The 15656-nt window shown below is 38.1% G+C and overlaps 1 protein-coding gene across 1 annotated transcript in view; it reads left to right on the top strand.

Annotated features, from left to right (window-relative positions):
• myo3b (myosin IIIB) overlaps nucleotides 1-15656 on the top strand; it is a 212167-nt gene that overhangs the window by 99424 nt on the left and 97087 nt on the right. The window contains exons 25-28 of the mRNA XM_089132995.1: nucleotides 182-261; nucleotides 649-669; nucleotides 3376-3453; nucleotides 6996-7201. Of these exons, the coding sequence (XP_088989121.1) occupies nucleotides 182-261; nucleotides 649-669; nucleotides 3376-3453; nucleotides 6996-7201 (385 nt within the window). The remainder of the gene's footprint in view (nucleotides 1-181; nucleotides 262-648; nucleotides 670-3375; nucleotides 3454-6995; nucleotides 7202-15656) is intronic.

Genomic DNA, 15656 nt, shown 5'->3' with positions numbered 1-15656 from the left:
TAAGTAGCAAATCTCGATGGGTAGCATGAATTGTCAGAACACCGGTCCTGATCTTCTCCAGGGTTTAAACATGCATTGGGTTGCGAGCCCAGAGCACAACACCACAATATTGTTTTATTCATTCATGCTTCAGATGGAAGATTGACGTGTCACTGATCTGTGTTTCCTCTTTGCTGAGCAGGAAACCTAGCCACATCCAGGGCAAGAGTGACAGCAGCGTCCAGATCTCTGCCTCCACAACTGAGCAGCGGGAGGAATAAGGTCTGAGATTACACTGTCTTCTGCACATTCAGATGTTCATCATAAAAGGATTCTGTTTTTTTTCTATACTTTTATTACACAACACATATTTTAGTTACTTTTCTAATTTTTGGCCAGTTTTATCTTTTCAATATTCTGCAGGTTTGTTGTTAAATCAAAGCTTAGTCATGATATTAGACTTTAATATATTGTTTTGTGTTAAAGATGTGTTAACATGTAAAATACCTTTGCATCAACTACACAATCTGAATGGATATATTACACCCAATGAGGCTTGTGATGTAATTATTTTGCTCCTGAACTTCTGAACTCTTGTTTTCATTGAAAAAGCCCCCTGTTCTTCACTGTTCTGAACTTTTGATCTATAACTATCCTTTCTCCTCTCAGTCTCCTAAATACCTGCTAAAGGTAAGAATTTCTTCATATCCATCTTCATATTTTCGGATGTAATTTCCACTACTTTATTTTCATTTTGTTTTGTTTTTCTTTGAGCCAATGTACGAAAATCTATCTAAACCTATAATTTTTTTTTTTTTTAATTTTAAATAATCCTGAGACTATGAATCAATGTTTTGAGAAGCAGCTCTAAAGCGTTCACATCCTATCCTTTTTAAGTCCACTTATAATGTTAATGAAGGTTTGAATAATCATAATATTTCTCTCTCTCTCTATCTCTTTTTAATTGTGAAGCTTTTAGTTCATTTCTCATGCTTTGAAAACATTTAAGGCTAACGTACACCTAAAATATTACAAAATTCACTTTTACATATATGCATTTTACATTTACACTTTTTGAATTACTCTTATGTTTCAGTATAGATTTTGGTCCAATCAAATGCTCTATGCAATCAGATTGTTTCTTCCCCAGATATATAGCAATAGAAACATATACTGTATGCTGCATTCATGCCTATATCATAACTACCATGATAACACGTGGATGTTCAACCCAATCTCACGACCAAGTCGTACGAATTCGACGAATGATTAAAAAGTGGCTAATTCGTAACAATTCATACGACCTCACTCGTACGAATTAATACGATTTTGCTAAATCGTACATATTTTACGAATTGGCCAATTCGTATGAATTCGTACGAATGACCTACCCCTTACCCCGCCCCTAAACCTAACCATCACGTGGGTTTAGACAAATCGTACGAATTAGTACGAGTGAGGTCGTACGAATTAGTACGAATTAGCCACTTTTTAATCATGCGTCGAATTCGTACGAATTGGTCGTGAGATAGTGTTGGGACGTTCTATCTGAAGCTGTTCACATCCTCGGTCTGGGAATTATGCGTTTCTATGACAAGAATAAACAGAGATGGTCTTATTAGTGGGAGATACAAGGGTCCGTGGGTCTACCATGTTAGGCCTGTCTCGATTAATTTATGAATTATCTGAGTGTGGATTTTTGATCTAATCCTAATTATTTTAGACCACAATAATTTTTATCACGTTTTATTCAAGTAAGGGAAATTTAGGCTGAAAGAGATGCCTTCAAATGTGCAATATATCCAGTTCTCCAGTCTCCAGTTTAAGGTTTTCCAGGTTATTATATTATATTATATTATATTATATTATATTATATTATATTATATTATATTATATTATATTATATTATATTATATTACTGCATTAAATAAAATAAATTATATATATTATAAATAATTATATATTGGGCCTGAAACAAAACAGGACTAAACAGAATTAAATTGGTAATCACAATACATTTTTTTTTACAATTAATCATCAGCACAAAATGAATGATTGTGACAGGCCTAGGTGAAGTTAGGTGGATTTTTGATCTAATCCTAATTATTTTCGACCACAATAATTTTTATCATGTTTTATTCAAGTAAGGGAAATTTAGGCTGAAAGAAATGCCGTCAAATACGTAATATCATGTCTCCAGTTTTAGGTTTTCCAGGTTATTATTATATTATATTATATTATATTATATTATATTATATTATATTATATTATATTATATTATATTATATTATATTATATTATATTATATTATATTATATTATATTATATTGTATTATATTATATTATATTATATTATATTATATTATATTATATTATATTATATTATATTACTGCATTAAAATGTATCATATGCACCATATTATTTATATTATTATATTCAAGTAATTCAATAATTATATATTGGGCCTGAAACAAAACAGGACTAAACCGAATTAAATTGGTAATCACAATTATTTTTTTTTTTACAATTAATCATCAGCACAAAATAAATGTTTGTGTCAGGCCTAGGTGAAGTTTGCATTTGTTTAGATCTTGGTCAGATGGAAGACTTCATAAAGCTGGATTTGGGCAGTCCAAACTTCAGTTCTGGGTTACTGTTCCCATGAAGGAACACCCTGGATAATTATATTTCCCTTTTTCTCTGTTCTGCGGGTAAGATTAAAACAGTCCTGCAGACTACCTGCTGTATCCGAGAAATATAATTAGACACCAGTGCACAGAACCCAATTATTTGGTTTCCGGGTAATATTGCAGATACTTTTAAACTGTTTCAGTCACAGATGAGAAAGCCCTGCATGTAGCAGAAGCGGGACAGATGTGTTATTAAAAAAAACTGGGTTAGTTCGATTGTCTCTCAGTCAGGGTTCATGTCCAACCCTTCAGTTTCTCAGACGTTTTTCATAAAGATCACACACACCTGCCTCCACGCACACTCAGATGAAATAGAATATTAAGACACACTTTGCTGGTATAGACCTGCTCTAAATTATGCATCACCTTGATAAATTCATGAGGTCTGTTGTAGAGACGGCTGTTATACACATCATATCTTGTCCTTGTTAGGAACAGTTGAAAGTGTGAAGTTCATTATCAAAGAACATCTTTGCAGTATTAAACCAATCGTGCTCAGGGATCGTTACTTGGATCAAGATGTTGGATTAACGTTGGAGTAACGTTATATGGCTGCTCCTCTTTTTAAGGAAACCTTATTTTAATTTGAAAGTGTTAACGAAAATTCATCCTAGTGCTGAAGTGGATGTTGTTCTATGTGACCAGTTCTGTGTACTTGTAAATTGGTGAGGCTAAGCTACAGTAAGTGTGTTTATGTGTGTTTAGGTGGACACAATGGAAATGATGCGTCACCCTGAGGAAACCACTAACATGCGGAGACAGACTGTGGCGTCTTATTTCAGGGTGAATCCTCTGCACATCACATTATGTTTTCTATGTTATCATTCTGTTTTAAAGGGATAGATCACCCAAAAGTTACAGTTCTGTCATCAATTACTCACCCTCATGTCGTTCCAAACCCGTAAGACTTTCATCCATGTTCGAGACACAAATGAAGATCTTTTTGATGAAGTCTAAGGCCGTGTGTCCACCAAAGCGTTTTTCCACGCGCCTGGCGTATGTTTTCAATTGTTTTCAATGGGAGCGCCGCGTTTTTTAAACGCCACGAGCGTACCGAGGCACTGAGCGTTTTTTTTTCACGCTGAAGCGCCGAGCGCCCAGCGTTTTTACTGGTCGCTGGGAGTTGAAAAATTTTCAACTTTGGATAAAACGCAGCGCTCATCACTGTCACTTTTTACCCAGCCGTCCAATCACAGTGGAGGAGGGGCGGGACTAATACCACACCGACCAACTGTCACAACATTCAACTGCTGCGGATATTCTGTATCATAGCAACGAAACGTCTCAACGGAAAAAAGGCTGCGCTACCAAAACGCTCTCAAACGCCCAAAGCACGGCATCTTCAGCAGAGCGTCTAGCGTTTTCAGCTGGCTAAAAACGCTTCGGTGGACACACGGCCTAAAGCCTTGTTCACACTACATGATTTTAAAACGTTGGGCTGAACTGTGTGGTTCACATTACTTGACTTGCTCTCTGTGAAATCAAAGTTGTTTAGCTGTTCACACAACACAACGTGATTGATCAACAACAGGAGGTAACGCACTACACGAGTTGACAACGCACTACATAGAGATACAACCACGATCGGATGATAAGAGCAAATCATTTGTCAGCTGTTTCAGTACTATGTTACGGTCTAAATCCTGAAAATAATCAAATAAATAACGAGTTTACAACAACTCTGTCACCCAACGATTCTATCTTGTCTACGAACCACGAAAAACCACGCAATAAAACGAACCAGAAATCAGTGTTGTTGTACTCGAGACTCGGACTCGTCTCAGACTCTATATTTTAATGGTCTTGGTCTTGTCATGGACTCGTGTGCATTTGGACTCGGAATTGACTCGTACTCGAACATTTTTTTTTTAGGACTCGGACTTATTCCCGAGTCCACTCGAGTTCAATTCAAAAATATTTTTAATGATTATTAATGTATGTTAATAAAATATTTCTTTAAATTGATTGACACGCCCAGCGATTGGTGATTTTCTAGTGCGCAACTGCGCATGACAAATTGCAATAAAATTACTTTCAACACCACCTACTATGTGGCCTTTTTACCCTAAACTGATCATATTTTTTCAACTCTGGTCTCGGCCTCGACTCGGACTCGACCGTCTCTGGTCTCGGACTCGACTCGGACTTGACTCTCTATGGAGTCGGTCTTGACTCGGACTCGACTCTCTCTGGTCTCGGTCTCGACTCGGACTCGAGTGAGGTGGTCTCGACTACAACACTGCCAGAAATGACGCAAAACAGCATGTGCGTCAATACCCAGCAAAAAAGAGAAGAACACAACACAAGAATATGGACATCAGACAGAAACTAGTGCTGAACACTGTGTTTGTGTAACCCCTACACCCGGGTCCTACTCGACCCGCTCCGAGCGGGCCTCGAACCCGCGTCTCCGGCGTGAGAGTTGGGCGCTCTAACAAGGAGGCTAAAGACTGCAGCAACTACTAGCTGGCCTCCGTTACATTTGCATGATGATTTGCTCTGAGAAAAAAATGCAAAAAAAGAAAAAATAAGATTTACCCGGTGACCTCAACCCATGCCTTGCTATGATTGGCTGTAGCTCATGACATCACTGAGGTTGAGTCGCGCGACGGCTCTGGATATCTAGCATGCTAGATATTTTTCTGGGCTCTGGGACGCGTCTGAGAGCATCTTCGATGCGTCGTTGGCTCTTTCATACTAACAGATTGGCAAGCGTTCATCGCCCCCTAATCCCCCGCGATTTGCACGCGATAACACCCTGACGTGTCAGCGAGCTCAACGATTTGCAAATCGGGCTTGAATCGGGCTTAAAATCCTGTAGTGTGAACTTGGCTTAAGAGATTTCTGTCCCTTGATTGACAGCTACGCAATTACAACTATAGGCTTTACTCACTTTACTTTGGCTCGGTTTGCTTTTCCACTGCTTCAAAGTGGGTGAGATTATAGACTGATCATCATAGTTGCGCCGTCTTTACTGCTGCTCATCGGCTACCAGCGAGAGAGATGTCTACACCTCGTCTACTGACCACGATACAGCCATTTCAACGCATTCTCGTCCTTTAACGTCATATAGAACGCCATATGCAAAAACGGCGCTATACTACGCACATGGCACCCGTTATTGTTAATATAACGCGCTGTGAGGGTTAAGTTTAGGTGTGGGGTAGGGTCTGCGTGTCATATTCACGCTAAAGGATTTATGACGTCTTGGGTTCGCGTGTTATATTAACGATAAAGGGTGCCATGTGCGTAGTATAGCGCCGTTTTTGCATATAGCGTTCTATGTGACGTTAAAGGATGAGAACGGGCTGGCCATTTCTTGCGTGCGATGTGTCGTTTAAAGCAAGTCGTTCAAAAAAGTTGCGAACAAATGATACTGCAGTGGCTTAAATTTAAATTTAAATCTAGCAATTTTAGTGTCTCGTGTCACAAATTTCAATGACACTGGTAGTGACGATTCTCTCTTACCAGTCAGTGGTCTGCAGTGTTTACACGTCACATTGTCGTGTCCGTACGACTCGCTTTGAACCTACAGTAGGTACTGTACTAGGGACTGTACACAGTGAGCCATAACTCAAAAGTATACTAAAACAAATCCATATGAATTGAGAGCTTTAGTCCACAATTTCTGAAGAGACACGATCACTTTATATGATAAACAGATTTAATTTAGGGTTAGGGTTAGGCTTTTATTCACATATAAACTCAACTTCATCAACTCACACATCAGTTGTGGTAAACTGAAGCTCAAGAACCAATGAGGTTCATTCTCATGTTACGCAGCTCGTTTGATCTTCAGCAAGAACCAATGAGATTTGTTCTCGCGCATCAAGTAGGTTCGCTTGAGCTTCTGTTAATGTTCGCTGATCAGTGTTAATATGTCAATAAGCCTAAATTCAATCTGTTTATCATTGCATAACTGTTCAATTCAGATGGGTTCGTTTTTATCTCTTTTATGAACTTTATGAAGTGGTAATTGCATTGCTGTCAACGGAGGAACAGAAATGAAAAAGTTTCAAAAAGGTCTTAAATTGTGTAACGAAGATAAACGAAAATATTACAGGTTTGGAACGACATGAGAATGAGTAATTAATGACATAATTTTTATTATTGGGTGGCAATACCAGAAATCTTAGTCCTTGTAGAGACATTTTTGGGCCCCATGAGGCTTCTAAATCATACTAAATCACAGAGTTTTCTGTGAGAGTTGTGTTTAGAGTCAGGGTTAGGGGATAGAATATACCATTTGTACTATATAAAAATCATTATGTCTAACACGAAAACCAAATGTGTGTATGTGTGTTTGTACACATCTTCTCTTTCAGTACTCTCTCATGGACCTGCTGTCTAAGATGGTGGTCGGCACACCTCATTTCGTCCGCTGTATCAAACCCAATGATGACCGCCAGGCTCTGCGATTCAATAAGGAGCGCGTGATGGTTCAGCTGCGTTACACCGGCATCCTAGAGACTGTCAACATCCGCCGGCAGGGTTATTCTCACCGGATACTCATCGAGGAGTTTGTTAACAGGTAGAAAACATTCACAGAGTAACATAACACTCACAGAATGAGTGTTGTGCTCGTCCCACGGGGCCTGAGAAACAAAGAAGATCACACAAAACAAGCTGCTAATGAGAGCGGGAGGAGAGAGATTAGGAATGACACAACACGGCTGACGATTCACAGGGAGAATACTGTTGAGTTTTGATGCACTTCATTAGCAGAGGTTACAAGATCTACTTAAAATGGGATTTTTGTTCATTTTGTGGTTCATTTAATTAGAGATGTTGCTTATATTTAGGGTTAGGGATCTGATTAAACTAACACAGTCTCATCCCAAAAAGTCATATAACTGACGTTTTGGGACGTATTTTGACCATACGTCAATATCCGCCTTTTTAGGACCCCCTTAAACGTCGGTAGATGGCGATCCCGGGCCGTCATACAACTGACGCTTTACCTTTAACGTCAGTTAGGTGACGGGTTAGGTTTAGGGTTAGGTTTAGGTCTGGGGTAGAGTTAGGATCCCATAACCTCATCTACCGACGTTTAAGGGGGCCCTAAAAAGGCAAATATTGACGTATGGTCAAAAGACGTCCCAAAACGTCAGTTATATGACGTCTTGGGATGAGACCGGGTTGATTAAACACCTAAAGGATAAGTTTCAAAACTTTAAAGTCCCCCTGTGGTAATAAATCCAGCTTTTAATGTTGTCTATGTGTCTATATGGGGTTTAATGTGTAAATTCATAAGTTAACACTATATTGCTGAGTATTTTCTTCTTAAAACTCCAGTGAACCAAAGACAGTCTCAAAAACATGGGTTAAAATCGCTGGTGTTTCTGACGTCACAAACTACCTTGTAACCAATCAGATCAACGTGCCGGATGGCTTTAGCATATCAATAACAACAAACTAGGTTATCCCGCTATAGTTTTATGTTGATATGAAAAATCGGGTAGATTTAGCAATATAGCGGGTGTATGATGTATATTACAATGTTATGATGAACTATATGCCTTTCTCCACTGACGTTCTTGAGTGGTTCAAAGCATTTCTGATGATCTGAGAACAGGAACATAGTTTGTATAACATTAGCAACACATAGCTGTTTAACACAGTCAAGCAAAAGGCTAATCATATTAATTATCGTTATGTGTCCGAGGTTGTGAAGAACGATACCATTGTGCAGAGTTTACCTCAGTAAGTTGAGAAAGCGAGTGGATCGCTGAGCTGCTGTGAGTGTGTGGAGGCGGAGCTAATTAGCATATTCATAGAACCACGTATACAGTGGGGCCAAAAAGTATTTAGTCAGCCAATGATTGTGCAAGTTCTCCTACTTAGAATGACGAGAGAGGTCTGTCATTTTCATCGTAGGTACACTTCAACTATGAGAGACAAAATGAGAAAAAAAAAATCCAGGAATTCACATTTTTAAAGAATTTATTTGTAAATCATGGTGGAAAATAAGTATTTGGTCAATAACAAAAGTTCAACTCAATACTTTGTAACATAACCTTTGTTGGCAATGACAGAGGTCAAACGTTTCCTGTTAAGTCTTCACCAGGTTTGCACACACTGTAGCTGGTATTTTGGCCCATTCCTCCATGCAGATCTCCTCTAGAGCAGTGATGTTTCGGGGCTGTCCCTCCACAAATTTTCTATGGGGTTGAGGTCTGGAGACTGGCTTGGCCTCTCCAGGACTTTGAAATGCTTTTTACGGAGCCACTCCTTCGATACCCGGGCGGTGTGTTTGGGATCATTGTCATGCTGGCAGATCCAGCCACGTTTCATCTTCAAGGCTCTCACTGATGGAAAGAGGTTTTGGCTTAAAATCTCACGATACATGGCCCCGTTCATTCTTCCCTTAACACTAGAAGTGCCAGAATTCCAAAACTACTAGAACGGCCACAAGCGGTCATTTTGACCGTTAGATTCAAAACAGTGTTGATGAATAATTTTCGTAATTATTTTTGTCAACCACATTTTTTCAAAGACGAAAACGAGACGATAACTAAATAAAAACAAGGTTTGAATGACAAAGACTATGACGAAAATGTTAGATAGTGACGATTTGCGACGCGGTCAAGGCTATAATAATAGGACTCGCAGAACTAGTGAACAGCCCATGCAGCAAAACAAACAGCGCAGGACAGGGCAGCGGAGCTCACCAGGATCATCCGACAAATAGAACATCTGGATCCGCCGTGTCTGATGATAGCAGCCGTCTCTTTTTGCTTGATGTGAACTCTGACTCTGAATCACTCTCTGATGAGGAGGAAATGTTAACTTGCACCCAGGAAACGTCGCTGTCACTCCACCTCCGATTGTTCCCCTGCATCCGAATTATAGATAACTGTAGTCCGGTTTTATTTGCTTATTTCTGATCAACAACTAATGTAGAAATTATTATATGGCAAACACTGCTACAGAGGTGACCGGACGGACCATTCTGTTGACAGTTGAGAGAGAACACGATCAACCGCGGGATATTTAACAAAAAAATACCGCAAAATTCAGTGCGGTCAATATGACCGTCTATGGCCGAAATAGGTAAATATGTTCATTTTTTTTGTTTTGCCTTACGTTTACGTAACTTAATTTATATGAAAAGCATTTTAAATGAAAATACAGACAATTTTAGGAAAAGTCAGGTACCAGCAGGATTTTATTTTTTTTTTCAACAAAGTTATTGTAGATATAAAATTCAAAACGGTCAAAATGACCGTTGTGGCCGTTCTAGTGTTAACACTGATCAGTTTTCCTGTCCCCTTTGCAGAAAAACAGCCCCAAAGTATGATGTTTCCACCCCCATGCTTCACAGTAGGTATGGTGTTCTTGGGATGCAACTCTGCATTCTTCTTCCTCCAAACATGACGAGTTGAGTTTTTACCAAAAAGTTCTATTTTGGTTTCATCTGACCACATGATATTCTCCCAATCCTCTTCTGGATCATCCATATGCTCTCTGGCAAACTTCAGACGGGCCTTGACATGTACTGGCTTAAGCAGCGGGACACATCTGGCACTGCAGGATTAGAGTCCCTCTCGGTGTAGTGTGTTACTTATGGTAGCCTTTGTTACTTTGGTCCCAGCTCACTGCAGGTCATTCATCAGGTCCCTCCGTGTAGTTCTGGGATTTTTGCTCACCATTCTCATGATCATTTTGACCCCACAGGATGAGATCTTGCGTGTAGCCCCAGATCGATGGAGATTATCAGTGGTCTTGTACTGTATGTCTTTTAAAATTTACAGACCTCTATCGTTATTCTAAGTAGGAGAAATTGCACAATCAGTGGCTGACTAAATACTTTTTGGCCCCACTTTACTAAATGAGGCAAGGGTGTACGTTACATGCAAGCTATTGTAAGGCATGAAGAAATTTTCGCACACACACACAAAAATGTTGAAATATGTAATTTTGGTGATCAAAGATGAGTTTTAAGGGATGAAATGATTTACTACAAAGAGAATCATCTTCAGAACACAAATTAAGATTTTTTTTTAATTGATTGAATTTTGATTGATTTTTTTAATTAACATTTTTTTAGAACACAAATTAAAGGGTTAGTTCACCCAAAAATGAAAATTCTGTCAGTATTTACTCACCCTCATGTTGTTTCAACCCCGTAAGACCTTCGTTCATCTTCGGAACACAAATTAAGATATTTAAGATATTAAGATCACTCCTGCATACAGTCCGTAGGCTTCTTGAGGGACTGGCTCTTGCTTTCCCCGAAAAGTCATTAAAGACATCGTTAAAATAGTCCAAGTGACTACAGGGGCTCAATCTTAAGTTTATCAAACGACGAGAACACTTTTGTGCGCAAAAAAACAACAAAAATAACGACTTTATTTCAACTATTCACTTCCTTCTCCATGAGCCTGTAAGTCAGTTAACGTAGTGTGATTGCGTAGAGCTACGTCACACGTAGGCTCACTATTGGCCGACGCTGGTCATGTGTGTGTGATGCGTGTGACGTACAATAACAGAAGCTTACGCTATTAAACTAGTAACCTGACTCGCGCAGAGGGAGAAATAAACGAATAGTTGAAATAAAGTCGTTATTTTTGTTGTTTTTTTGCGCACAAAAGTGTTCTCGTCGTTTGATAAACTTAAGATTGAGCCCCTGTAGTCACTTGGACTATTTTAATGATGTCTTTTATGACTTTTCGAGGACATCAAGAGCCAGTCCCTCAAGAAGCCTATGGACTGTACGCAGGAGCGATCTTAATATCTTAAATATCTTAATTTGTGTTCCGAAGATGAACGAAGGTCTTACGGGGTTGGAACAACATGAGGGTGAGTAAATACTGACAGAATTTTCATTTTTGGGTGAACTAACCCTTTAAGATGTTTCTAATTCTTTCATTTTGCATGTTTTACTATATATACTCCATGCTGATCAATAGATTAAATGTGAACAAAAGCCTTAAATTAAATCTGTTCATAAAGCAATAGTGTCTCCTCAGAAGTCTTGGAATAAACCACTAGGTTCATATGGATTATCATATCATCTTTATTAACTTTTTGAAGCTTGAAAATGTTGGTTGGATTTCCAAAGGATGGGCAAAAATGATGAAAGAATATTAAAAATGTCTTCATTCGTGTTCCAAAGATGAACGAAATTCTTATGGATTTGGCACGACATGAGGGTGAGTAAATGATGACAGAATTTCCATTTTTGATAAACTGTCCCTTTAGCCCTGAATAGTAAACTTTGGCATGAAACTTACTGTATGTGTGTGCTGTTACGTGACTGGACTTATGATTTTCACCTGAAGGATAATACAATCAATTAGAAATATTGAAGGAGAGACTCTAGAGTTCATAATATTATATACTCGGGATTCTTACTTAGGTCAAAAAGAAACCACTCAGAACCTTTCCTGCTAAATTTGACAGAGGTTATGTTAAAAACGGTGGTCTTAATTATTATGTTATCCTGCAAAAAAAAAACAAAAAAAAAAAACATTCTGACTCCGGGCTTCATCAGTTATGCAGTCAAAATGACATTATTCCGGGTGTTCCTGTTGGACTACAGGAATGTTATTAGATTTAATTAGCTGGAGATCTTGGGCTTCATAAAATGAAGGAAGAAAGACAGACAGACAGTTAAGAGAGATCAAAGCTCCATGAGCGCATATTGAATACACCACCTCCTCTAGTGCTCCCTAAAGCTCCTGGGAAACTCGCATCGCAGGTTTATTATCTATATATCTTCATAGTGCTGAAAGAAGACCGTAATCTTATCAATAATAGGTCGTTAAGCCTTTGAGAATACAAGTGATGCTAAATTAGACTCTGGTTGAGTAATTAGTGGTGAATTGGTACTTTGAAGGGGCGGAGTGAATCCGCTGAAAGTTTCTCAGCGCAGAGGAAATTCATGGTCCAAATGTACTTCTCCGAGGCTTAGGGAATCGCACTTCATTTTCCATAAACTTTTCGCTTTTTTGCGCTTTCTTTCAACCCATCCATCTCTTTCTCTCGTGGGCCTTGAGATGGTGGACATGTAGGTCATCTCTTTTACATAAACATCCCAGACAATTTCTCCACACTCAGAGGAGCCGCTCAAATGCAAGGCTTTTTTTTTTTTTTTTCCTGTCGTCCTTTTGATCACAGAAGTGTCCTGATTATCCGTATTTTCCCCAGACTTTCCCGGCCAAAAAGAAATACTCTTTGAACGGTCTGTTTGCATGTCCTTAGTCGTACAAAGTCTAGAGCTCTTCCTGTCTGATCCACGCTGACTTTGTAAAAATAACAGCTTCTATATGAAGAAATGGATTCAAATGGATCTCTTCTGGAAAACCTTCTCTGATGTCGTAAAGGAGAGCCTTTTTTTGTAATTTCTACAAGAGACATAACCGCTATCAGGAGCATGATTATGAAAGGGCACGGTTCAAGTGGAATCAAAGGCAGTTTTTTTTTTTCTTAAACACAAAGGCTGAAATCTTCCTCTTCAGAGTAAATAAATACCCAGGATCAACCGCAAGCTTCAGATGTTTCGATGAGACTCGTTTCTGAGATGCATGCCAGTGTATTTATAGGCAGGTGTATTTAGAAGTATAACTGAAGGCCCCCAGACAATAACAACAAAGCTACAAAAGCCCCATATTTATCATTTTATCAGAGAATCAGGTGACGCTTTACCTATCTTTTTTTATTTTTGTAGCAAAAAGATGATATCATAGTGAGATCTAGAAAGAGAGTCTCACCATGCGATTATCAGAGGTGTTATTTCTGTTCCACTTGTAGAACAGAATTGCAAAAAATATGAGTTGCTATGTTAAGTATGTGATACTTAATTTAGTGAATGGTGTCAAGTTAATTTTTAACAAAATAAACGATAAAATATTAAATAAATTGAGTTAAATGGGCAACGATTAATCACGATTAATCGCATTCAAAATAAAAGTTTGTAATTATTTTCTATATATAAATACTCACACATGCATGTATTTTCAAGAAATATTTGCCTGCTGTATATATTTATATATAATTTACATGTATGTGCGTATGTTTATTTACTCAAATTATTTATATACAATATACAAACATACAGTATGTAAACACAAACTTTTATTTTGCATGCGATTAATCGCGATTAATCTTTGCCCCAGCATTATTAAATATAGAATGTTGTTGGTTGGTATGATGCATGTTTAGGCAAAAGCGTGGAAACAAGTTAACATTTTTTTAGCTCTTCCTGTTACATCGTCCTGAAGTCAATCATTTTTTATTTATTTTTTTACTACAAAAACTACGTCATCACAGTCAGGTTAAACTCAACTATTTCAGGCATTTAACCAAAAAACGATTTAAAAAATGTTTTCACGTTATAATTTAAAAATACATACAATTTTATACAATACAATTTTATTTGTGTAGCACATTTAAAAACATCTGACGTTGACCAATTAAGTGCTTAAAGAGCCCCTATCAAAGCATTTGAAATGTTCCTATTTTTGTTTTGGGAGTTCCCAAAAACAGTTTAACGTGCCAGTGAAGCTAGATCAGAACCGGAGTAATATGTTCAAATTTACGTTTTCCTTTGAGGAGGCGTGCAGCTGCATTTTAGACTAATTGTAGACGAGGGATATGTTTCTGAGGACCTCCATAAAGAATTACAATAGTCCAATCTGGATGTTACAAAAGCATGCATAGCTATCTCAAAGTGTTTACCAGATAAAATTGGCTTCACCTTAGATAAGAAACGAAGATGAAAGAAGCAGGATTTTACCACAGCACTTCTGCTTTTCAAGGTTGATGTTGTTATCAATCCAGACCCCCAGATTACAGGTGGTACTGTAAGGTGATCACTGGGGCCAAACAGGATCATTTCCGTCTTGTTTTCATTCAGACTCAAAAAGTTACCAGTAAGCCATAGTTTCAGTTCATCTATACAGTCCAGTAGTAGTTTTAAGGCAGACTTGTCATCATGTTTTAGGGGCAAGTAAATTTGGGTATCATCGGCATACAGGTGAAAAGAAACCCCATGTTTAGTTAAAATAGAACCTAGAAGCAACATATACAGATTAAATAGATCTGGCCCAAGGATAGAACCCTGGGGAACGCCGGACCCAAGTTTCATTTTAGATGAGCACTGTTTCCCGATGCGAACAGAATAGCTTCTGTTTGACAAATATTAGCGAAACCATTCCAACACCATGCCCCTAAAACCTGTAGATGCTTCAAGACGAGAGATTCAAATATCATGGTCGATCAGGTCAAAAGCAGAGCTGAGGCCCAACGGGACCACAGCCACAGATTGCCCTGAGCAAAATGTCATTCATCACTCATAGAATTGTCGATTCTGTACTATGACGTGCTTTAAAACCAGACAATCTGACTATCAAAAGACTTGGGTTGGCTCAAAACCACTTTTTCTAAAAAAAAAAATTGAAATAAAGGGGAAATTTTAAAATTGGGCGATAGTTGCTTAGAATTGATGGGTTCAAACTAGGTTTTTTAAGTTTCTGCTTAAACTCATCTACTCACTCTGCTTTTACTCCCCTTATTTTTTTTATAAACGCAGTCTTGCAAATTATTGTAACCAAAGTTTACTTTCAGTGAAAATGTATGCTTTTTAAATAAAGAGTGAAAGAGTTGTTGGAAGCTACAGTACATGATGGTGACGTTGAAGTCGTGACCGTGGGTTGTTGTTGTTTTTTTATAGCCTACATTTAGCTGTTTACTTCTGGTGATTCTGTTTAGGCTTCTAAATGTTTATAAGCTGTGATCATTTATGAAGACTATCATGATGAACAAGAGATGTTAGAAACATGAACTTTTGGTCAAGGTTCTTATTAATAATCCAAAAGCCAATGGTAAAATCTTAGAGGGATTCATTCAGGGTGATGATAACTTTCAGGTTGGCTTACAAAATTGGCATCACTGCAGCACTCTATTCAATTGTATATAAGTAAAATATTAGATTAAAATGAAAAAAAGCAAGCAATTTTTAAATGACACATATAAACTCCCTG

Source organism: Pimephales promelas, chromosome 7, assembly GCF_988280905.1.
Source record: "Pimephales promelas chromosome 7, fPimPro1.hap1.1, whole genome shotgun sequence".
In the NCBI taxonomy this organism is placed as follows: domain Eukaryota; kingdom Metazoa; phylum Chordata; class Actinopteri; order Cypriniformes; family Leuciscidae; genus Pimephales; species Pimephales promelas.
Note: the sequence above shows the minus strand (reverse complement) of the source record. Positions and strands in the feature narration are given on the sequence as shown.